Raw genomic sequence first — 24,099 nt, 5'->3', positions numbered from 1 at the left:
CGGTCTAGAAGAGAGATGCCCTTTCCAACGCCACGTCTGTCTGCATCCCTTCGGCAACAGCAAATGAGGTCAAACGTAGCTCCTCTTCAAGGAAAAGTGATCGGCATCTTTTGCATAGGAATATTGCAGAATTATACAGAAAGATGAAGAATTGGGGTTATTCTTTACATCCAACAGCCCTTGTGTGTTCATATTTTGGCTGAATTTAAAGTCCAAGGTCCATTTAATGCTTTTTATTTTCAAACCCACTCCACAGATTTCACCCTCAAATCAGCACAGAAGAAAGTCTGTATACTCCTTTTGAGCCGATCCTTGAGCATGAAATAACACAATTTTAAAGATGAAAGAAATAATTGATGGCACCAAATTATCGTCAGGGCTCAAAAGTAATATTTTCATACCTTTAGGAGTAAATGTGTGCTCTGATCTCTTCATTTCGGGGACATTTTTGTTCTTTTTTTTGTATGCAGATCTGTCATGGTAGATCAGTCATACTTGGTCCCAGCAAGCAATTTTGCATTTAAAAGACGTCTAATAGCCGTCCAAATACAGCCCTGATGTCTAGGCTAAAACAAGGCAAAATTTGGGCTGTAATAGATGTCTAACCATAGCCCAAGAACAGACTATAGTCTTCAGTTAGATGACATGTCAAAGAAATGAAACCAAACACCTTGTAATCTCTGTTGACTTTGCTTATCATACATCTCACAAGTTATTTTTGGCTAAAACAACGTGTAACCAAATTCAAGGTTATTTTGGCTAGAAGTGTGTTACTCATAGCCGGACTATATCGGGTCTAGTTAACCGTGAGACGATGGCTATTGTTTGCTGGTGTGTGTTCATTGTGCTCGCGGTGCGTTTACAGCCTCTGTCTTTCTCTCATATGCTTTTCACCTGCAAAAGCTCTTTCTTAAACATATTCAGCAGTGACATGCTATACTAATTATTAGCATGCACCGTATACAAGTTCATGACCTTGTATTAATTAAGATTATTTAACGTTCACCTAAATTTGAAAATTCTGTCATCATTTACTCACCCTCATGTCATTCCAACACCTCAATGACCTTCTTTCTTCTGTGGATCACAAAAGGAGACATTTTGATAAATGTTCATGTTGTTGTTGATACAACGTAAGCATATAGTGATTGTGACCTGCTCCAAAAAGGGGCAAAAATGCAGTAAAAGCAGTTTGTCCAGATTCTCCAGTCATTTAATCGCTTTGTGTGATGAACAGACTGAAGATTAAGTTGTTATACACCAGAAGTCCCCTCCACTGACTGAAGATTAAGTTGTTATACACCAGAAATCATCCCCTCCGCTGTGGCTCTTGAATCTCAAATTGCATATATTCAGTCTTAAAGGAGAACTCCAGTCAATTTTAACATTGAGCTCATTTTTTTATCAATTTGGAGTGCTGTCAGTACAGAGAACAACGACAAAAATCGGTGTTGCCTACACCGTGTTATCCTCTTTTTAAAATTTGCACCCTGTTGACTTCAATGGGGCAAGTTTTAAACCTGCTTTTAGCCTCTTAACATCCTTGATGTGTCATTACAAGTGCCCAGCCATGTTAGATGATTCCTTCAGAGTGAACACGAGTGAATCTGACTGCAGTAGATGTGAAAGATATGAATAAAAGTGATGTTAATTCAGCCAGCGCACATACCTGTATTTTCTTCCTGTTTTCGGTCAAAGTCCAAAGTAGTCGATTGTCGAGTTCACGCGCGTGATCATAGGTAACTAAACCTATGCGCGTGAACTCGACAATCGACTACTTTGGACTTCCTACCTTTATGGTTTGGTGCTTGATGTGATGTGAGAACATCCTGACAATCAGCATAGCACCTCATCATGTGGGATATTTGCATATAAAAATTTTCTTTAGGGGTGAATTGTTCATTTAAAAAAACATGGCTGTTAAAATAGCATTGAACATATAAAAATATATACCAACTACTCATTTTATGTCTTTGTTTCGAAATACATTTTTTCCTCACCCATTTCTTGAATCCTTTCTCTTCATCTCTGGAGTGTATTTCAGCACCTTTTCTCTTCTCTCGATTGCTTTACATTTTCACACTCACTTCTCATGCTTCTTTTATTTTCTCACCCTGTCTCCCCCTTTCTTTCTCTGTCAGATCTCTCTCTCTCTCCATCTGTCCTGGGGGCTGCGGGTACTTTCAGTGTGTCTGGACTCCCTGTTTCCAGGAAATATCATGTCAAAGCAAATAATGCTTGCGTCCTTCCCAGCACACAAGACAGATGGAGAGAGGAAGCAAGACCGAGAGAAACACAAAAAGGTTTGGCTGTGGTGTTCACAAAGACGCCTTTATTCAGAAGCCACAGAGAGGAACAAGATTAAAGAGGAAGAGGTCGCTTATACAGCAGACATGGATTGAACTCGGACATGTAATACGGAAACTAATAAAAGGCATGTAAACAAAGTCCCGGTTCTCTTTATTTGAAATATAGATGAAAAAAGAATAAATACTAGATGAAAAATTAAGCCTAAAAAACTAAAAATTTAAATATTGCCTAGGCAAGTAACTGAAATAAAGTCAAGCTCAAGCTGAACTAAAACCGAAATAAAAAAAGTTAAATAGAAATATTAAAAACAAAAAGCACATTACTAAATTACTAAAACCTATATTTATGTGCAAAGATGGTGACTTTCATAACACCAGAAAGTTATCTTATTGAACTTATGTCATGATTCTCTTTAATAAAAAAATATTTCATATAAAAAAAAAAAATCAGAATCACTAGATTTATTTGCATTATTGTTTGCATTATGGGGGGGGGGGTGCATAACTGTCACAAGAATGAGATTGTCGCTCTTTCATAATCAAACTGTACAAACCATATTTAGCATTTCAAACAACACTGATTTGTGAACGTAGCCAGAGAAAACAGTCGGTGGAAACTGGAGAGACAGACGGGATAAGAGAGAGGTGTGGGATAGAGGTGTGGAGGGAGTGTGTCTAATATTAGTCCGCTGTGATGTCATGATGGAGCTCCAGCCGTGCGGGGGGGGGTTTGGATGTGTGTTGCGACTCAAAGAGAGTCGAGAGCTCAGGATCCTGAACACTGTGTGCAGATTCTTTATTCACTCCAGGATGTACTTTAGCCTCCCGCTCTATTTATAACCCCTTCTCCGACTCTCCTGCCCCTCTTCTTTCTCTTCACCTGCTCTTCCTCTGCTCGTTTTCCCACTCGGACATCATTCAGCTGTTTTGACAGGCCTCGGCTTGATAATTACACAACCAACTGTTCGCCTGTGCATCGCTTTACATCACTCAACACGTACGAATCAAGAACTGATTCTGATAACAACGCGTTTCATCGCATTTGGTTCCAATAACAGTTAACGGATTACCTGCAACCTTCCTATGATGCTGACGTCGGAATATACTTATGATTGGCTGTTTGAGCTTCTTCTTGGGATTTAAGTCTTTGTAAACCAGTGTTTCCCAAACTTGTTCCTGGAGGCACACCAACAGCAGACATTTTCCGATTCTTCCTAATCCACTTCCAAATCAGTCTCCAAGACCTGAAACTGAAGGGTCAGATAAGCGAGACGTCTAAAATGTGTATTGTTGGTGTGCCAAAACCCAATCCAAATGGGTTTAGGAGAGATCACAAACATGGCGAACAATAAATGTGATTGAGTAAAACGTTTAATTTGTCCAAGAACATTTTACATTTTATTTTGCATATGCCATCACTGTTCTTCTGAATCTTAAACGTGATCTGACAACAGTGAATGCAATTGTTTTCCAAACATTGTCCAAGCACTAAAAGAATCATTAACGGAGCCATTAAAGGGATAGTTCACCCCAAAGGAACATTTTGTCATTTACTCACCCTCATGTCGTTTCTGTCTTCCGTGTATCAGAGGAAGTCCATTTCTGAAGAATGTCCAGGGGCTCCTTTCACTTCTGAAGAACCAGAATCGTTAAATGGTATCTGAATAATTTTCCTTACGATTCCCATTCTCAGTAAAACTACAATTACAGAGATATATACGACACACACTCCGTGTGCAATCAAACTGTGGCAAATGAATATGCCATAATAAAATTAATAAGACACTCGATCTCAATATTACTTGAGCATGACAAATGATTTCAGATGCATCACCTTGTGTGGTGACAAATTCAGCCGGATTGACTTGGCAAATGATTCATTGTTGTTTCTATTTATAGACAATTACATTATTAATATTACAAAAAAACCAACATTATTTACCACTAAGCTATGAACGAATAGATATACGAATGAATAAATATGATATATGAATGAATAAATATGCAAACCACTCACAATTTCGCTTTAGGAAGCAGTGATAAAGTAACGTTGAATAAAGACTCCACGCCAGCTGATGTACAAATAATTGAGTCTATTTTATTATGGAACATAGTCATAACTGTGCTCCTTAGCTCCGCCCACCCTCACATCCAATCACGTGGAAGGGTTTAGGTGGGACAGGAAAAGAAAAGCAAAAAAATTCAACCAATAAGATCACAGTCCGCTCGGCCAAAAAAACAGGAGAGGCTCAAAATTGGGAACGCTTTACTGTCACGCCGCCGGACGAACGTCTCAGACGCCTCTAGCTCAAACCACGGCCCCCCAAAAACAATAAACTCTCTACTTCCCACTATACGATTTCCCAAACATTCACCAGCTCCAGAAAGCGGAGTAAAGGGTGTAGACACAACATCAGACTGCGTGTTGTAGGCTACACCTGTATGCTACACTCTTAAGAAAAGAGGGTTTTCGCAGTAAAGAACCATTTTTGGTTCCTTAAAGAACCTTTCAATGAACAGGTCCAAAAAATAACTATTTTTCACAGTAAAGAACCTTAAAATGGAAATGTTAAAGGTTCTTCCTGGAACTACAGATAAGCCAATAAAAACCTTTATTGTTAAGAGTGTACATTTCTAAAACTCTACAGTGGCTTTCTGTCCGAGCGTTCATGGAATGTTCGAAGTTTTTTGACAAGTATGAGATTAACGGAAGAGCTTTAGGAAGAGCGAGGCGTCTGAAACACAAGCCCGACTTCAACACGTCATCGTACGCGCGTATAGCGTCTCATGAATAAACAGACAAGCAACAATAGGAATGGAAATGAAGGGGAAGGAAAAGAGTGGATCTAGACATCTAACACAGGTACGCTCTGACACACTAACATACAGTATGACTTGTGAAAACAGACGCAAACCCTTTGCCAGCCGCTCTGCGTTCCCAAGCACTCTCCCGGGCGCCTGAACCTCGCTGTGTTCATCAACATACAATAAACGAACAAACGAACAACCAATAGAAAGGAAACAACACATGCCATATGATGCCACTAGGTCATTTACAAAAACATTGAAAGAAACAAATGACAACGAGGAAAGAATGAGAGGATATAAAAACATATGGCATCCCTCTGCATTTACAGAAAGCATGTTTAACTGGCTTTAGATCGCGTCTATACTGTTATTAACCTCTATCGACACTATTCTGTGAGTCGCTCACAGGCAGCTAAATCTATACAGTACCGTTATTCTTCATAGATTTATAGTTTTTTTGTTTTTTTTTACACTGTACAAAGTTGGCAAAAAAATACATGAATAAATACACAAGTCAGATTGTACACATTGAGCGTGTGTTGAGACGTCGCCGGAGAGGTGTATCAGGGGGAACGAGAGCGAGCAAGAAGGACGCAAGCCCTAATATTCTCAGTCTATGCAGAACAAATGCTCATGTTATTGAAGTTTCATTACTAGAGTCGTCTTACGCCGGTCAGCACATTATAGCATAATGAACATGCGGTGAAACTTTATAATTAAAATGTGTGTTTGTGTTACTGAAGTGGCTTTGAGGCTGCGATGCGGATTAAACTCAAAGTGCTGAGCACGAGAGAAACAGATTTTATTGCCTGTAGATTATTAGAACTTGATTTTTTCAAGCTCGAGAAAAACTTGCCTGCGCAATTGGTGTTGGCCTGACAACTTTAATGATTTCCCATGTCTCTGTGATATTCTGGTGCTGAAATATGGTGCTTAAGGGCTTAGAGTCTGAACATACTCTTATTATTGTACAAAAGCCGAAAATCTTACAATCTGGTGAGTTCTGATGCCAATTTCATGTGTTTTTTTGGGTGCTATTTTAGCTTGTTTAACTGCATACACGTCACATATTCAAGTATTGACATTTTTTGGGACATTTTAAAAAATAATCAAGAGCTCATAAGCCAATCAAACGCCAATTATTTTCTTTTAATTTTGCTGCACAGTTGTTGCACGATCTGAAATTTTACTTTACTCATTTTTAATTGTGCAGGTCAACATCTGTTGATTCGAAATGTGCTATATAAATAAACTTTAACAATGTGTTAGCTTTTGTTTGTTCAAATCACTAACCTTAATTTTTAAGCAATAGTGATGATGCTTGCCTTAAAGTATGGAAGCTTGTTTCCGCCACTGAATAATAAATAAATAATAATAATTGCGACTTTTTATCTCACAATTGCGAGTTTACATCTCGCAATTCTGACTTTATTTCTCAGAATTGCGAGATATAAAGTCAGAATTGCGTGAAATAAAGTCGCAATTGCGTGTTATAAAGTCAGAATTGCGAGATATAAAGTCAGAGTTGCGAGATATAAAGTCAGAATTGCGTGTTATTAAGTCAGAATTGCGAGATATAAAGTCAGAGTTGCGAGATATAAAGTCAGAATTGCGAGATATAAAGTCAGAGTTGCGAGATATAAAGTCAGAATTGCGTGAAATAAAGTCACAATTGCGTGTTATAAAGTCAGAGTTTCTAGATATAAAGTCAGAGTTGCGAGATATAAAGTCAGAAATGCGTGTTATAAAGTCAGAATTCTGACTTTTTTTCTCGCAATTGCGACTTTATATCACGCAATTCTGACTTTATAACACATAAGTGCGAGTTTATATCTCGCAATTCTGACATCTTTTCTCAGAATTGTGAGATATAAACTCACAATTGTGAGATATAAAGTCCAATTCCAATTTTTTTTTACCTCAGAATAGTTTATATCTCACAATTCTGACTTTATAACACGCAATTGCGACTTTATATCATTCAATTCTGACTTTATATCTCCCAATTGCGACTTTATTTCTCAGAATTGCGACTTTATATCTCTCAATTGTGACTTTCTTTCTCAGAATTGCGACTTTATTTCTCACAATTCTGACTTCATATCTCGCAATTCTGAGAAAAAAAGTCACAATTCTGACTTGATATATCGCAATTGTGAGAAAAAAACGTCAGAATTGTGAGATAAAAAGTCACAATTATTATTATTTATTTATTATTCAGTGGCGGAAACAAGCTTCCATATTAAAGGCAATATGGTTCACCCAAAAATTTCAATTCTGTCATTTACTCAGCCTCAAGTTGTTTCAAAAGAAGATATTTTGAAGAATGTTGGTCATCAAACGGTTGACGGCCCCCATTGACTTCCATGGTATTTTTTCTATAGGTTGGCAACCCAACCTGGTTGCCATTGACTTTCTATAGAAAAAATACCATGGAAGTCAATGGGGGCCGTCAACCGTTTGATGACCAACATTCTTCATCAACTGTTTGATTACCAACATTCTTCAAAATATCTTCTTTTGTGTTCAACAGAGGAAAGAAACTCATACAAGAATTGGAACGACACAAGGGTGAGTAATGATGACAGATTTTTCATTTTTGGGTGAACTATCCCATTAACAAGTAGCATACGATCCAGCTCATCAGGACTTAGATTTGAGAGAAATTTGGCCGGAGGGCTTCAGTTTTTAGGGTTTTGGCAGCAAATTTCCGTGTAGAGAGAGACAGGTGGATGATATCATTAAGCCCTGCCAATCACACCAGGCGGCAGCATATGGGACGCAGACAGGCCTCATGCGCTTGTTCTACACACGCTGGACCGCGGCGAGTGTGTATCTGTCTCAGCTGGCTGTCGACATGCCGTTTTGACGCAGTTCTGAGAGCTAGCTGTGCTAGTGTTTAAAACAGATGCAACCCGCATCAAACTAAAACAACATGGTGCCATTATGAAACTCATCACACACAGACTGTAGACGTGTGCATATGTGTTGCACAGCTATTTTTAAACTTCTCCCTTCGTGTGATTGTCTGGGGCGATTTTGAAAAGACAAGCAATGAAAATATTCTCTTCTATGTTAAAAAAATATACTATTTAAACTGCATGTCAGACTATAATTTCAGCTGCATTGCAAATACACAATGACAAAAATCCATTTATTTCCAAAGTTTTTGTCTCAGTCAAGACACATTTTTGTTTGGTTTTGCGGTAATTGACATGGTGTTGATCCAAGAACACTTTTAATATGAGGTGTGTGACATTTTGGTTTGTCGCCTACTTTCTATTATCATTGCGTTGCGTTGCATTCACAGTGAAATCTCATTGGTCCAAAATAACACCACTTGTTTTAATATTAAACATCACATTGATTGTGATTTTGCCACTTGGGAGTATTTTGGCTTTCAATGACGACATGAAAATCACTCCTGATTAGGTTTGGAGAAATTATAGGTAAAATTATGGGCTGGGTTTGGCAGTGTGATGTCTTAGATGATTGGCAGTGCTATCTTGCTATCCTTCGTTCCCCCTCAGCCTCTGCAAAAATACGACAGACGTGAAAATCCCTCATTCAAGAAGAGCGATCGGTCTCGTCATCAACGCACGGTTCATCAGGAATATCTGTTTTCAGTACAAGTGACAAACAGAAACATGTACAATAAATTTCTTACATTTTTGCTCAGTTATATACAAAAAAAGTTTTTCAAAACATGAAATCAGGAGACTTCTTCCATTTATCATCAACATTTATGATCAAGAATAACAGAAAAACACCGAGCACGCACACACATACAGACGCACAGAGAGTCGAACGGAAATAGAAAGAGAAGAAGAATTATTACTTGTAGCGTCGTTTTTAACGTCATTCAGAAGAAGTCGCACTAAAACCCTGACAGGGAGGAGTCACGCTTCCTGACGGACAGCTCTTCAAACCAATGAGGAGAAGCGAACGGGGAGCTGGAGCTGGAAGTGCGTGAGACAGATAAAGAGAGAGAGAGAGAGAGAGAGATCCAGAAACTGACAGACACAATTTGGACAGCAATCTGCTGGAATATGTCACAATCACACTATGATTGACCATCTCACACACACAACAGAATCAAAATCTCTCTAGTAAAGCTCTCCTGTCATCAGAGAGAGAGTAGTTACCCATCCACAGATCAGATGAGGGTTTAGATCTCTACTAAAGATCTTTTCCAGAGCTAAAATTGCACAAAAGTCCACGTCAACAAAGTACATGAAGGTTGCGGCCGGCTTTGCACAGAACAAGAAAGACAAAAATGCCTGTTGATGCTTTTTTAGTGGGCAAATTATCAAATAAATTATATAAGGCGCGCTAGCATATGTCTTGTAGAGACAGAAATGAGACTAAATGGAGATTCGTGCTGATTTATCTCCTTAGAAAATGACCCTGATAATCGCACATGCACATGCATCTTGTAGTGTGTGCTTGTCAAATCACAAACTAGATCTCCTTACAATCTCAATGATTTCTCAGAGACAGAAATGAGAATAAATGGAGATTCGCACTTATTTGTCTCCTTAGAAAAAGACCCAAGTAATGGCACATGCATCTCAAGTTTACATTTTGTAGTGTGTGCTCAGCAAATTAGACTGCATCTCCTCTAGTGTTTCAGAAGAGATTTCAGTAGGCGCGTTTCCATTACAGATTTGCGCAAAACTTGCGTTTTTTTTAAATGTCGACAAAAAACTATTGTAAATTGACAGCGTTTCTATTAACCGATGTTATGCGACTAAAACTTAATTTTTTCCTCTCGCGATAAGTAAATTCATTACAAAAATCATAGCAACGGACGTTGGTAGGTTTATGTACTAATCCCAGCCATCACACTAGCCATTATTATTAATGGAAGGAGATGTGTGTGTGTTTTCCAATCATTAATGGTAAGGAACGACCCTTATTATACTTGAGAGCGGCACATATGAGGTGTTTCTGGGTGTTTCTCCCTCATATCTGCTTCGAGGTCTTGATTGTGGCATTTATTTGAGGTTTAGAATCCATTATTCCTGTAATTCTTTCATCTTATATGAATTTAATAAAGAGCTCTGTCTCGTATTCTGTCCAAACACACCGCGTCATCTACGTCAGGTGACCTGCAAATGCGTAAAAACTGTTTCCATTGGAGTTTTGCGAAATATTTATTTTTCGAATTGCCCGAAAAACCTCCTCATGCGAGCGTAAAAACTTTTTTGCGATAAAAGGGAGTTTTTGCGAAATTGACGTGTTTCCATTGGGCGTATTTTCAATTCACAATTTCAATTTGCGCAATTTGAAGGGTAATGGAAACGCGGCTAGTGACGTCTCAAACTAACAAGTCACAGATCTCAATATTCTCATCACAATCTCCCAAGAGTTTCTGCCGTCCACATTCATTTTATAGCTCTACGTTCACATACAACCTCATTTGTGATAAATGAAACATGGCCAATAACTGAGAACCGAACAAGAGCAACGGCTCAGCAATAACATGAGGAGTTTACGAGCTGCTGAAGCGAACACCTCACACTGTAAGTGTCTCCAGCTGATGCAACCCGCTGCAAACATGCGCTAAACTCATTTCTATTCTTTTTTTACTTTCTCGCTCTCATCTCTGAAGAGCAGCTAATTGTACGGAGGAGTGACTGATGTACGGCGTGTGAATCTGTCTTTCTGATGATGTTCGTGTGTGTAGGAGCGAACAGGGAAACTGCAGCTGTGTGTGTGGGAGATGCATGATGTGCTCACGCATGTGGAAAAATAGTTTTTTTTTTATCAGTAATTTGGTAAAATTATTGTTGCTGGTTAATGAGCTGAAAAACAATTGCATGCATTTGTGATTCTATAAACCAGCATGAGTGTGTGTGTGTGTGTGTGCGAGAGAACTTTAGCCCAGTTTTCCTAAAAAAAACAACCTAAAAGGTCCAAGCAGAAAATAATTCACAATGACACTGACTGCCAAAACAATCATACTGCTCAATAATACACACACAGGTGAACGCAGGTGCACACACACATAATGAGCTGGTCAGCACAGGGGTCAGTGACCATCACACACACACACACACACTTCAGACTGCTGACCGAGTCTCATGAGAATAACTGCTAAATAAAGCTCAAATGTCCTGCAGCATTTACTGCATTTATGCTGGAATTATTAAACAAGCAATGATTTTTACAACAGATGAAGTGTGTCATTTCTGCACAGCAAGCAGCACCAAACAAAACTGCAAAAATAGCTGGATTTTTATATTTGTATATGGCCAAAAGCGAGATGTTGAGATGTCGGGCTGCTCCAACAACAGACTCACAATGTTTCCAGTCTAGGAAGTCGAACCACTAATGGCTAACTTACAGCTGACTCTGAACATTAAACGTTACCTTTAGGTTAACATATGATTGTAAAAGAGTGTGTCTGGATGGCGTTTGTTATGTGACACACATTACAGAAGACTCAATATTTATTCTATCCAGTCAGCAGCGTCACACACGCATCCAGTACATGCACAAACACACACGTACAACGGTCAACTAGCTTCGATTGGCGAGGCAAAAAACAAGGTGACCTTACGTGTGACTGCACACACATACACATTGAAAAAGTGCTCAAATTCTGCTTAAACACACACACACATGCACACACTCAGCAGATGTTGCATCTTGCACAATGTTTGTGTACGCTAAAGGGTAAGATATGGAGAACGAACACAAACACACACGCAATTTAAGCTGTACTATTATCTGATTACATTGAGCGCATTAAACGCTCCACTGATCTGAGATGGCTCCTGGCTGAAAGCAGATGTAGTGCGGACCCTTAAACACAGTCTGGAAGACACACACACACGGGTCGAGCCTGGTAAAGACGGCAGAATCGAACAGCCCAAGATCATTAGGGAGTTTTGATTCAGCTTGAGTTTACCAGTGTTACTTTAACATAAAGAAATGAAAAGTGCATTGAGGTCACATGACCAGATGAATATGACTTGCTTTAGCTTAGTAGGTTGTCTGAATATTCTCAAACAATTTTGGTTGTAGAATAAATCAATAATAGGTGACAAAGACGAAATGTGAATAGAATATTGTGACAATAGTATCTGTAATGCTACATCCACACCAATAGGTGTCAGTCCAAATCAGATTTACCATGTGTGAACGGCCAAAAAAATATGATTTTTACACATTTTTACAATCTACATTTTTGTTTCACTGATGAATGAGAACAGTTGAAGTCTCACAGTCAAATTAGCCAGTGCATGAGCTGTGCTAAATGAATGTTGAACGTTTAATTAATCTCTTGAGATAATGCATCAGATTTGGCAGTTGTTTTGCTATTGGGTTATGCACTAGTTATGTTACTAAAAACCCTTTATAGCTCAGGTCTTTCAGGTGAGAAACAGTCTGTCCTGTTCAAGGTCTCTGCCCAGAATAACTAGTTGTTCATGAGCGGGAGAGAGAGAGAGAGATTGGACAGCCGTCCTCTGCTTCTGTGTTTCCATGTCACGCTGAGCGTCTAAACACAACTGCACACACACTCCGTCCCCATAGTGACCCTATGGCAACGCCACCCTCCGCGGAAACGCCACACCACATGCTAACACATGCCTAGTCATGCCGCTAGCAGCCGGCCTGCATAAATGACACAATCTCGCCAAACACACACACCACTGACATGTACAGAAAACAAATGATTCGACAGAGAGAGAGAGAGAGAGAGAGATGGTCTGTCCAGCCCAGTCCAGCGTCCCCGAAACGTGCCGTTTGCTCTTTAAAACGCTCCTCCCTTAAAATACAAAAAACTATTTATTATTGTTACAAACAATTGCTATTATATTTCTCAGTGTTACACCATTAAAAAGTGCAGCTCACATTTCTCCAACTCTTTTTCAGAGGAGAACAAGAGTCTCGTAATAAGACGGAAGGAAGCCATGAGAAAATAGAGCAGCATATTCACACACTTTGATTATTTTTAACATCAATGAAGATACACATTAATGCTGTAATACACGCACAGGCCAATCTCACAAAACCTGTCAAGAACACGTCCGGGTCGTATTTCACCCCAAAATCAGAGGAAAGAAATGGGAAATTATTTTATTTTTTTTGCATAAAGAAAATGAAAGCCTGTAAATAAAGCACAGATTCTCATTACCACAAATTAAACAATAATGATGCATTATTTAAATGTTAAAATATTCATGCATTGTGTGCAGCAGTGTTGAATGCACAGCTTTAATGTAACTAGAATTAATCAGGAATTAATAAGAATTAACAGGATTTACAGAAATAAACACGTTAATGAAAATTTGGGGGGAAATGTGCTTAACCCTCATGTGGTCTTCGGGTCATTTTGACCCGGAGAAGATTTTCTTTTTCCCAAAAATACTAGTTAATGTTATCGCATTGGACTGAAACTTAGTGACTCTGTTCCCAAAGGGTATAACTACTTCTCAAATGTTTTTTGAAAATTTTCGTACTTTTTTTGCGGGGGTTTTGATACCTTGTTACACTTGTGGTCTTCCCGGGTCAAAATGACCCGCCTATAAAAAATAGCTTATAAATCACTCATTATACCATATTTTCACCCAATCTTGGATTCAATCTTTTTGTCAACTTGTTCTCTTTCAATTAGGACTGGTTTTATATTTATATTTGCATCTAATTAATCGTAGGCCTCATTTATTTGACAGTAGGGATCTCATTTTTTGAGTAAAAAAAACATTATTTTTGAATAATTTTGGAAATATTAAATGAAATCTGAAGAAAATTGGCACTGTTTATCACACTAGTCTACTTTAATATTTCACTAGGAATTTTATTTTGAAAAACTTTTATTTTGTAAAAAATGGTACATAGTCACACTTGTGGTCTTCCCGGGTCAAAATGACCCGCCTATAAAAAATACTTATAAATCACTCATTATACCATATTTTCACCCAATCTTGAATTCAATCTTTTTGTCAACTTGTTCTCTTTCAATTAGGACTGGTTTTGTATTTCCATTTGCATCTGATTAATCGTGGGCCTCATTTATCTGAGAGTAGGCATCTCATTTTTTGAGTAAAAAAAATATATTTTTGAATAATTTTTGGAAAAATAAAATAAAATCTGAAGAAAATTGGCACTGTTGATCACACTAGTGTACTTTAATTTTTCACCAGGAATTTTGTTTTGAAAAACTTTACTTGTGTACAATATGGTACAGAGTTACACTTGTGGTGTTCCACTGGGCCATTGAGGGCCATTGTGGGCCATTGTTTCAATGGGCCATTGAAAGTTAATGGGAGAGACCAATGCAAACAATGAATGGAACAACACAAAATAGGTATCATTTTAAAGCTTAGAATCTCAGCTTTTTAATGCATCTAATCACTTTGATCAACTCCTAACGAGAGCTGAGTTATCACTCTAAAACAAGAGTGTTCCCCCGCAGGCGCCACCTAGCTGCGAAATAAATAATCATAATATTTTTCAAAACTGTTACCTTGATCAACTTAAAATAGGTGTCATTTGAAAGCTTAGAGTCTGAAACTTACAATGAATGTAGCCAGTTTGATAAACTCCTAAGTAGTGCTGAGTTATTTGCTGATAAATAGAAAAAAACAAATTCATAATTTATAAACTACTTTTTTTACTACATTCAGCAATATGTCAAATACATCATACAGCTCAGATAGTCCTGTGTCATATGTCATTTGAAAGGTCTCAATTAGTAGAATACAGCAAGCATAATTGTTTCAGGCTTTTTTCTAAACTTGAGTGAGATTTTTGTAAAAGAAGCCCTTCAAGAGACCCATGTGTAAACCATACATGGATGATGGAAGTTTAGACACATTTCCACTCGTAACTTCATGAAACATGCTCCGATTGTGGAAAATGACACATCATTATTTACAGCAGATGCTTACAATTAAAATGAGTCCAAACACAACATAATCCATCACTCAGAACTAAAGATATTCCTCATGGAGTTCTAACACAAAAAATACTACAGACACACAGACTCACATAGCCAAGCAAGGTAGCTTAGACTTGGCCTTTTTACTCGTAACTTCATGAAACATACATCGATCATGGAAAATGACACATCGTTATTTACAGCAGGAGCTCACGATTAATAAGAGCCCAAACTCAATATATTCCATCAACAAGATCTAAAGATATTCCTCATGGCGCTCTAACACAAAAAATACCACAGACGCACCTAGCCAAGTATATACTCATGAAGCTCTCACGTTTGGTTTTTGCTCATAACTTCATGAAGCATGCACAGATCGTAGAAAAATGTACATCATTATTTTCAGTAGACTATCACAATTAAAAAGAGCCCAAACACAGCACAATCCATCACTCGGATCTAAAGATATTCCTAATGGAGTTGTAACACACAAACCCCCACAGGCGCTCACAGAGCTTTGAATATAGATGTAGCCTAGCACTTATGTCGCGTTTTAACTCGTAACTCAATGAAGCATGCATAAATTGTGGAAAATGGCACATCATTATTTACATGAGATTGTTAAGATTAAAAAGAGCCCAAACTCACCATAATCCATCACATGCTCATATGTGTACATAAACAATGAACTTGCTCCTGAAAATGTTTCAGTCTCTCCCATTCACTTTCAATGGCCCATTGAAACAATGGCCCTCAATGGCCCAGTGGAACACCGCAAGTGTAATTCTGTGCCATTTTGTACAAAATAAAAGTTTTTCAAAACAAAATTCCTGGTGAAAAATTAAAGTACACTAGTGTGATCAACAGTACCAATTTTCTTCAGATTTTATTTAATATTTCCAAAATTATTCAAAAATATATTTTTTTTTACTCAAAAAATGAGATGCCTACTCTCAAATAAATGAGGCCTACGGTTAATCAGATGAAAATAGAAATATAAAACCAGTCCTAATTGAAAGAGAACAAGTTGACAAAAAGATTGAATCCAAGATTGGGTGAAAATATGGTATAATGAGTGATTTATAAGCTATTTTTTATAGGCGGGTCATTTTGACCCGGGAAGACCACAAGTGTGACATTGTGCCATTTTGTACAAAATAAAAGTTTTTCAAAATAAAATTCCTGGTGAAATATTAAAGTAGACTAGTGTGATAAACAGTGCCAATTTTCTTCAGATTTCATTTAATATTTCCAAAATTATTCAAAAATAATGTTTTTTTTACTCAACAAATGAGATCCCTACTGTCAAATAAATGAGGCCTACGATTAATTAGATGCAAATAGAAATATAAAACCAGTCCTAATTGAAAGAGAACAAGTTGACAAAAAGATTGAATCCAAGATTGGGTGAAAATATGGTATAATGAGTGATTTATAAGCTATTTTTTATAGTCGGGTCATTTTGACCCGGGAAGACCACAAGTGTGACAATGTGCCATTTTGTACAAAATAAAAGTTTTTCAAAACAAAATTCCTGGTGAAAAATTAAAGTAGACTAGTGTGATAAACAGTGCCAATTTTCTTCAGATTTCATTTAATATTTCCAAAATTATTCAAAAATAATGTTTTTTTTACTCAAAAAATTTGATCTCTACTGTCAAATAAATGAGGCCTACGATTAATTAGATGCAAATAGAAATGTAAAACCAGTCCTAATTGAAAGAGAACAAGTTGACAAAAAGACTGAATCCAAGATTGTGTGAAAATATGGTATAATGAGTGATTTATAAGCTATTTTTTATAGTCGGGTCATTTTGACCCGGGAAGACCACAGGTGTTATAGGGTTTTGAACACCACATGAGGGTTAAATCCCACCCAAAAATTCAAAATATTATTGCATTATATTTTATATATTTTACTATTCATATTTTTACAATATATATATATATATATATATATAATATTGATTATATAAATATATAATTTAATTGTATCATTTAAACATCATGGTAGCTTTTTGTTGTATAGACTTTATGCTTGTTTATATTTCAAATAAAAAATACTGTATTACAAAAAAACTAAAAAGTAAAATGTATGTTATTTATGGTAATGAGCATTTGGGTGTAAATGCTTAATCATTTAGTACAAAAACAACAACCTAAAAGGTCAAATTTATTAGCTATTTATGGTAATAGCATGAAAATAATCTAACAATATTTTTAATTTTTGGTAACTCTCCTAATTGTCTTCATTTTCATTATGCAAAATATAATTTATTTTCTTTTTTTTTCATTTGATTTTGGGGATAAAGCATGACCTGGACATGTTTCCGTGAGATTCGTCCTCATCTACCTCGGACACAGTCTCATATGCACACATACGCGGGTAAAGGCAGTTTTTTCCCCGTTAACAGGAGGGTTTCTGTAGAAGATGAGCCCCTATCAGCACACACACACAAAGAAACACGTCACTAGAGCAAAGTGTGGCGAGAACTAACCGGGCGCAAAACTCTTTGCTTCTATATTTCACAGCAAATCTGGAAGAACAATTCTGATTGGTTTCTTCAAATGTCCTTTTCATGAAAAAAAAAAAGATGACATCAAGTTTGTGTGTGTGTGTGTGTGTGTGTATTTTCTTCCCCTTCAATCTTGATTTTCTTCCGAAAGTCCCAGAAGACCTGGAACGATCCCTCGAGGAAGTTGTTTTCTTTTCTCCGCCCTGGTGGTTAATGTTTTTAACGATAATTCGGTTGGATCTACGACACGTCACTCACAGCACACGGACGACAAGGGATCCCGAGAAAAAGAGGGACTTCACTACTATTGTGCCAGCGATAAAGAGAAACCACAGAGGAAAAAAAGCAAAAGAGACACGGATGGTGGAGTCCATTTGCTGTCTGTAAGTCTCCAGATGGCGTAAGATTTCAATGTCTGCGGCTTTCAATCGGAGATGTTTACTTAGAAGAAGGAAGAGAGAGAGAGAGAGAGGGAGAGAGAGGATAGATGGAAGGAACAAAGATACGGATACGGCTTGGAGAGGTCAGGGATTTGGAGAAAAACAACTATAAACGGAGACGAGAAGAAACGAGTGTTAATGGAAAGAGGGCGTCTCTTTTCCCCTCATGGCTTTAATTACAGCGGCGCTCTCGCACGGGATGTCTGAGACCTGGAAAAATACAATTCCCAGAGTTCCTGCGACTTGATCCGTTTCAGCGGTGGCCAATTTAAAGGCTGCCAAATGAGCTCCCATGAGCCTCCGGGTCTAGACGTGGGGTTGGTTGAATGAGACGAGGTGACGCGTTCACACATCAGAGAGATGTCAGACCTCTCCAGCCTGAGGAACACGGGGGAATGACGGATAAAAAAAAAACAGGAGACATCATCCTGGTAACGTGTAGTCGCGGCACGAGCGCTCTCAGAGCATCTGTAAATGGCTTTGTTGGATTTCGCGACTATCCCAGAGTCCCGAAAATATCAAAAGAACCGTTTGTGTAATTAGCAATTGGTGAATAAGCAGGCCTTTACACTACATGTTACCAGAGTAAATAGAGACGAAAGTGGAGGAGAGATTCAGAAGCTCAAAAGGTTAAAGGTTACAAGAGTGGATGGCTAAAAGTACCCGTGTTGTGCCGCCTGGCAGCAAGTTTGTCTTGTGCATAAGGACGGGGTTTCGGGTCAAAGGTCAGAAGGGGTTGGAGGGAATCATGGGAGATGGAGAGGGCGAATCAGGCTTTGAGAGCGTGCCACTGCGCCACGTTTGTACGAGGCCGGCTCAACATGTCCTTCCAGTGCTTGACCTCGGCAGGACCGCTCTTCCATGACAAGTAGATCTGAGAGAGAGAACGAGAAAGAGATGCTGGTGAACAACAATGAAGGACACAGCAGGGTTCCCGCTCTTTTCGAAACAGGAATCGTAAAAGAATTTAACGACTCGTTTCCAGGTCCTCTAAACGAAACAGGTTCCTAAATGACTCCATTAATGAATCTTTTAGTGCTTTTGAAGAACCCTATTTTCGCTGTTGACTCAGTATGAGCACTGGATCATGACTATAGCACAGCGTTCTGCAACAGTGAGCCGTTAACAGAATCCAATGTCATGAAAACAAGTGTTTATCAGAAAAATAGAACCCAACCCTATTATAACTCAAGTATATTATATATATACAGTACAGGCCAAAAGTTTGGACACATTACTATTTTTAATGTTTTTGAAAGAAGTTTCTTCTGCTCATCAAGCCTGCATTTATTTGATCAAAAATACTGAAAAAAAATGTAATATTGTGATATATTATTACAATTTAAATTTTATTATACTTATTTCTGTGATGCAAAGCTGAATTTTCAGGCTCATTCCTCCAGTCTATCACATGATCCTTCAGAAATCACTCTAATATTCTGAGTTATTATGAGTGTTGGAAACAGTTCTGCTGCTTAATATATTTGATGAATAAAAGGTTAAAAAGAACTGCATTTATTCAAAATAAAAACATATTTTCTAATAATATAAATCTTCTTTACTATCACTTTTTATCAATTTAACACATCCTTGCTGAATAAAAGTATTGATTTATTTCAAAAAAAGAAAGAAAAAAAATGACTGACCCCAAATTACTGACCAGTCGTGTATATTGTTGTTACAAAAGTTTATTCATCAAAGTATCCTAAAAAAGTATCACAGGTTATGAAAAAATATTAAGCAGCAGAAGTGTTTCCAACTTTGATAATGAATCCTCATATTAGAGTGATTTCTAAAGGATCATGTGATAGACTGGAGGAATGATCCTGAAAATTCAGCTTTGCATCACAGGAATAAATGATAATTTAAAGTATAATAAATTGAAAACCAATTATTTTAAATTGTAATAATATATCACAATATAAAAAAAAAAAATCTGTATTTTTGATCTAATAAATGCAGGCTTGATGAGCAGAAGAAACTTCTTTCAAAAACATTAAAAATAGTAATGTTTCCAAACTTCTGACCAGAGGCTACACACTCAATACTGTATGTACAAATCCTCTAGCTTCTCCAAAAAAGTTATTTTTTATCAAATCAAATCATCTTCAACAATCTCTCCTGAGAGGCCCTGGGAAGTCTAATTCATTTTATTGAATCAGTTCATTTGGATAGTTAATTTTAAAAATGAACCAATTAACAAAAGTGATTAATCGCAGAAAATGTCTGCGCTGCGTCTTCTTTTTGAAGCAAATTATTTTGTTTAATACTGCTATTTATCACTATTTTTCTAATTAATTCATATAAATTATTGTTTTCTAATAATTGTATTTAGTGTAAATGTATCATGTTTAATGCTGTTACTGTTTAGTTTTTGCCAAATAAATGCTGTTTTGATTGGAAAAATAAACATCAATTTGACAGTAGTATATTTTATGAAAAATTTATGAATAATATATCAAGATTGATCACCCTCTTATTTAGCATATATGTAGTTTCTGTTATAACTTTTTCATACTAACATAGTAACACACACACACACACACACACACACATATATATATATATATATATATATATATATATATATATATATATTATTTTAATTCTTTTAAAGCATACTGCTTATATATTATAATAAAGGATTGAATATAATAATTTTTGATATCAAAATGCAACAAGATTATCCTACTCAAATCTGTAATAAACGAGTTAGGTCAAAAGTAATCTAAAAGTAATACGATTATTATTATCACCTAAAATCTAGTAGATTATGTTTCTGACTACACTTGTCTACATAATATTAAATCAGAGGCGGATTATAATTTTTAAGTAATTTACCCAGTGCTGTTCATATACACACACACAATAGCACAGGATGCACATATTGTCACCTTTCCAATGACATCGTTGCGGCTCAGTCGATCCTTATCCATGACGGTGATGATGATGGTGGTCTCTCGGAGAACATGTGCGGGCACGTCGAAAGGGAAGGACTCGTTAAAAACGGGGTTCAGGCAGCGTTTGATGGTCACTGTCTTCTTCTTCTCCACTCGCTTGTCTTTGTGCATTAGCCATACTTTTACATAGGGGTCTGCAACCAATCAGAGACCGAGAGTGCGTGAGTTATGCAAATGACACTATTCGATATTCATTCAACCAGTGTTTTTGTTATTATACGCGTGTCTGAGTACCTGAGGTTCCCCCGATGTCCATGGCTTTGAGGTTGCGAGCTTTAATGATGTTAACAGTGATGGTGTTGGCAGTGGGGTTATAACACAGAGACAACAGCAGATCGCCACGTCTTCCCTACAACACACACACACACAGAACACATGTCTTAAAGGGGTCATATAATGGTACATGCACTTTTACAAGTTGATTGTACTGAAATGTGTGTTGGCAGTGCCTGTACACAACCATCATAAAATGATAAAAATCCATCCAGTGGCTTTTTTAAAATCTTCTTATATGTTTCCCCCTCTCCTGAATCAAGCTGTTCGATTTTGTGATGTCACAAAATCGACGCCCCTCCCACAATGGTTGATTGACAGCAGCGTTTCAACACAGCCCCGCCCTCGCGCCCTCGTGAGCGAGCTGTCAATCATAGTACGCACAGAACAGAGGGGCGGGGTGAGCAAAGCTTATTATCATTTAAAGACACATGCACTTAAACGGCGTGCTGAAAACAGAGCTGTTTTTGACCAGGTAAAATTAGTGTTTTCTTACAATACTAATGAGAATTTTTAATTAAAGTATATTACAAACTTTTAATTTAGACCCTAAAGAATCATATTAGCTTGTACAAAAATGACATTATATGACCCCTTTAAAACAGGCTTGAAAGAGCTTTGAGTTACAGCAGATACACTCTCAGAAAATAAAGTACATAATTGTACCTTTAGGGGTACAATGGCTTGTCACTGGGGCATACCCTCAAGGGTACAATATTATACCTTCACCTTTAAAAGAAACGGTACATATATGTACCTTTTAATGCTTTTTGACCCACAAAAAGGTGCATATATGTACCTTGAGGTCCAATAATAAGCCCTATGGGGTACGTTAGTCTAGATTGTACCTTGGGGGACAGAAATGGACTCCTACTGTACCCCTATTTCTGACAGTGTAGGATGATTTTCAGAAAATAATGCGATAAAGTTCAATCTGTTACTCACACAAAGCTTGGAATATAGTGGAATAGTCCTATGGTTCTTTGCACATACTAACAGACTGAATAACCATAATTCATGACCCGAATAACCATTTTATGCTGAATATCGTTTTCGTTATAAGTGTGAGCTGCAGTTTTGTCGTCTGCCGCTTTAAATGCAGGAGCTCTAGATGAGGATGGACTCAATGAGGTTCATTCTCGCGCGTCAAGCAGATTCGGTTGAGTTTCTGTTCACTGATCAATGTTTATATGTGAATAAAAGCCTAAATTCAATCTGTTCATCATATAAAGCGATGGAGTCTCTTCAGAAAATTTGGACTAAATCAGTTTTACGATCTCTTTATGAACTTTTCGAAGCGTCAAAGTGGTAGTTGCGTAGACTGTCAATGGAGGAACAGAAATCTCTCAGATTTCATCAAAAAGATCTTCAAAGATGAACTAAAGTCTTACAGGTTTTGAACGACATGAGGGTGAGTAATTTTAATTTTTGGGTGAGCTTTCCCTTTAAGAGTCCGCATTGTCCATTGTACGGAAAGTCCACTCACGCTGCCATCACTGCAGGGTTTGAGATCCTTCCAGAACGACTTCAGCTGTCCGAGCTCCACTTTATTCAGAGGGATGGAGACCTCTCCGATCGGGTCGTTACGGCTGAACCGATCGTAATCCAGCACCTGGAGATACAGCGTTCGTTCCCGCACCTTCTCATACGGGAACCCTGAGGAGGGAGAGATTCAGATTTACCCGTTCACAGGACATACTTCATCCAAAAATCGAAACAAAATACTGTGCATGATGAAACCATTAACACCTTTGCACTGTGACAGTATTTTCCTGATGATTCAGCATATTTCCCCTCAAATTCTCATTACCGTCACATACAAAATATAATGATAAAAAAACCTCTCATTATTATAATCCTGACTCTTTACTTTTACAGGATTTTTTGTTGTTGTCATTTTCATTAGTCTCATGTTGATTCTCATTACATTCTAATTATTCAAGTACAGTATTTTCATCAGTATTTACAATACATAATTACAATTTATTTGGCAGACACTCAAGGTGCACATTTTATCAGTTCATGCATTTCCTGGTAATTGAACCCATCATGACCATAGTGCTGAAAACGCATTGCTCTACTGTTTGAGCCACAGAAATGATAATATAATAATGTATTGTAAAACTGACTAGATTTCATCTATAACTAAGATGTTTGGAAACACGGGTGATCCACAACTGACCTTCAAAAAGGAAGGTTTCGTTCCAGTGAGGGTTGAGATTTTTCCTCTTGACTTTGGTCTCGAGTTTGTGCTTTCTGTCGGGCAGTAGGTAGATTTTGACGAAGGGGTCGGAGGTCCCGGAGAAGTCTTTAGCGGGCAGGTCTTGACCTTTGAGTATCTTCACCGTCAGAGTCGTGTCTTGGAAGCTGTAGCCCAAGCTGAACTGAATCCGGCCCAGTTTCTCGCTCACTGGACCTTCGTCATCTTCCGACCCCGGAGACAACTAGAGAGAGCATGAGAGAGAATGTCGAATGTGAAGAACGGTGATGAGATGAAAAAAACAAAAGCAATCTGTGCTGAGTGTTCTTAAAACCTGGCGTTTGTTGTTGTTTTTTCAACAGACACCTGCTGTTATTATTGATCATGAAACACACAGGCATATATAATATATTTAAGACATAAGACACCATAAAACATTAAGTAATAGATATCACCCATACTTGCCCAGCTGATTTACTACGTTAAGGATTGCAAGCATTTTTTGTCTTCCAAGTGTTTTAATTCAATGTTTTATTGTTTGAGTGAAATGCATTGCAAAGGAAACTTCAACTAAATAGATATTACTCAAACTTATACTAGCCAAGTTAAAATGACTTATTTTCTTTGTTACTTTCACTTAACTTAGTTAAGTAGACTTTACTTAATTCCATATGTGAAATTTACTTGGCAAAGAAAAATTA

At 37.5% G+C, this 24,099-nt stretch overlaps 1 protein-coding gene across 4 annotated transcripts in view; it reads right to left on the bottom strand.

Moving 5' to 3' along the window:
• Nucleotides 1-1,053: 1,053 nt before the first annotated feature.
• syt7a (synaptotagmin VIIa) overlaps nt 1,054-24,099 on the bottom strand; it is a 166,246-nt gene continuing 143,200 nt past the window's right edge. The window contains exons 4-9 of one of the 4 annotated variants that reach the window (XR_013819816.1): nt 23,381-23,642; nt 22,685-22,854; nt 21,160-21,274; nt 20,860-21,059; nt 18,629-18,839; nt 1,054-1,077 (exon numbers count right to left, since the gene is read on the bottom strand). Coding sequence is in view for 3 of the 4 variants with exons in the window: in XM_079858862.1 (XP_079714988.1) it covers nt 18,735-18,839; nt 20,860-21,059; nt 21,160-21,274; nt 22,685-22,854; nt 23,381-23,642 (852 nt within the window). In the remaining variant the exon portion in view is untranslated. Of the gene's footprint in view, nt 1,078-17,177; nt 18,840-20,859; nt 21,060-21,159; nt 21,275-22,684; nt 22,855-23,380; nt 23,643-24,099 lie in introns of those variants that run through there. The other 3 variants (XM_079858862.1, XM_079858863.1, XM_079858864.1) reach the window with 3 other exon arrangements.

The sequence above is a fragment of the Squalius cephalus genome (assembly GCF_949319135.1).
Source record: "Squalius cephalus genome assembly, chromosome: 23".
NCBI classification, from domain to species: Eukaryota; Metazoa; Chordata; class Actinopteri; order Cypriniformes; family Leuciscidae; genus Squalius; species Squalius cephalus.
Note: the sequence above shows the minus strand (reverse complement) of the source record. Positions and strands in the feature narration are given on the sequence as shown.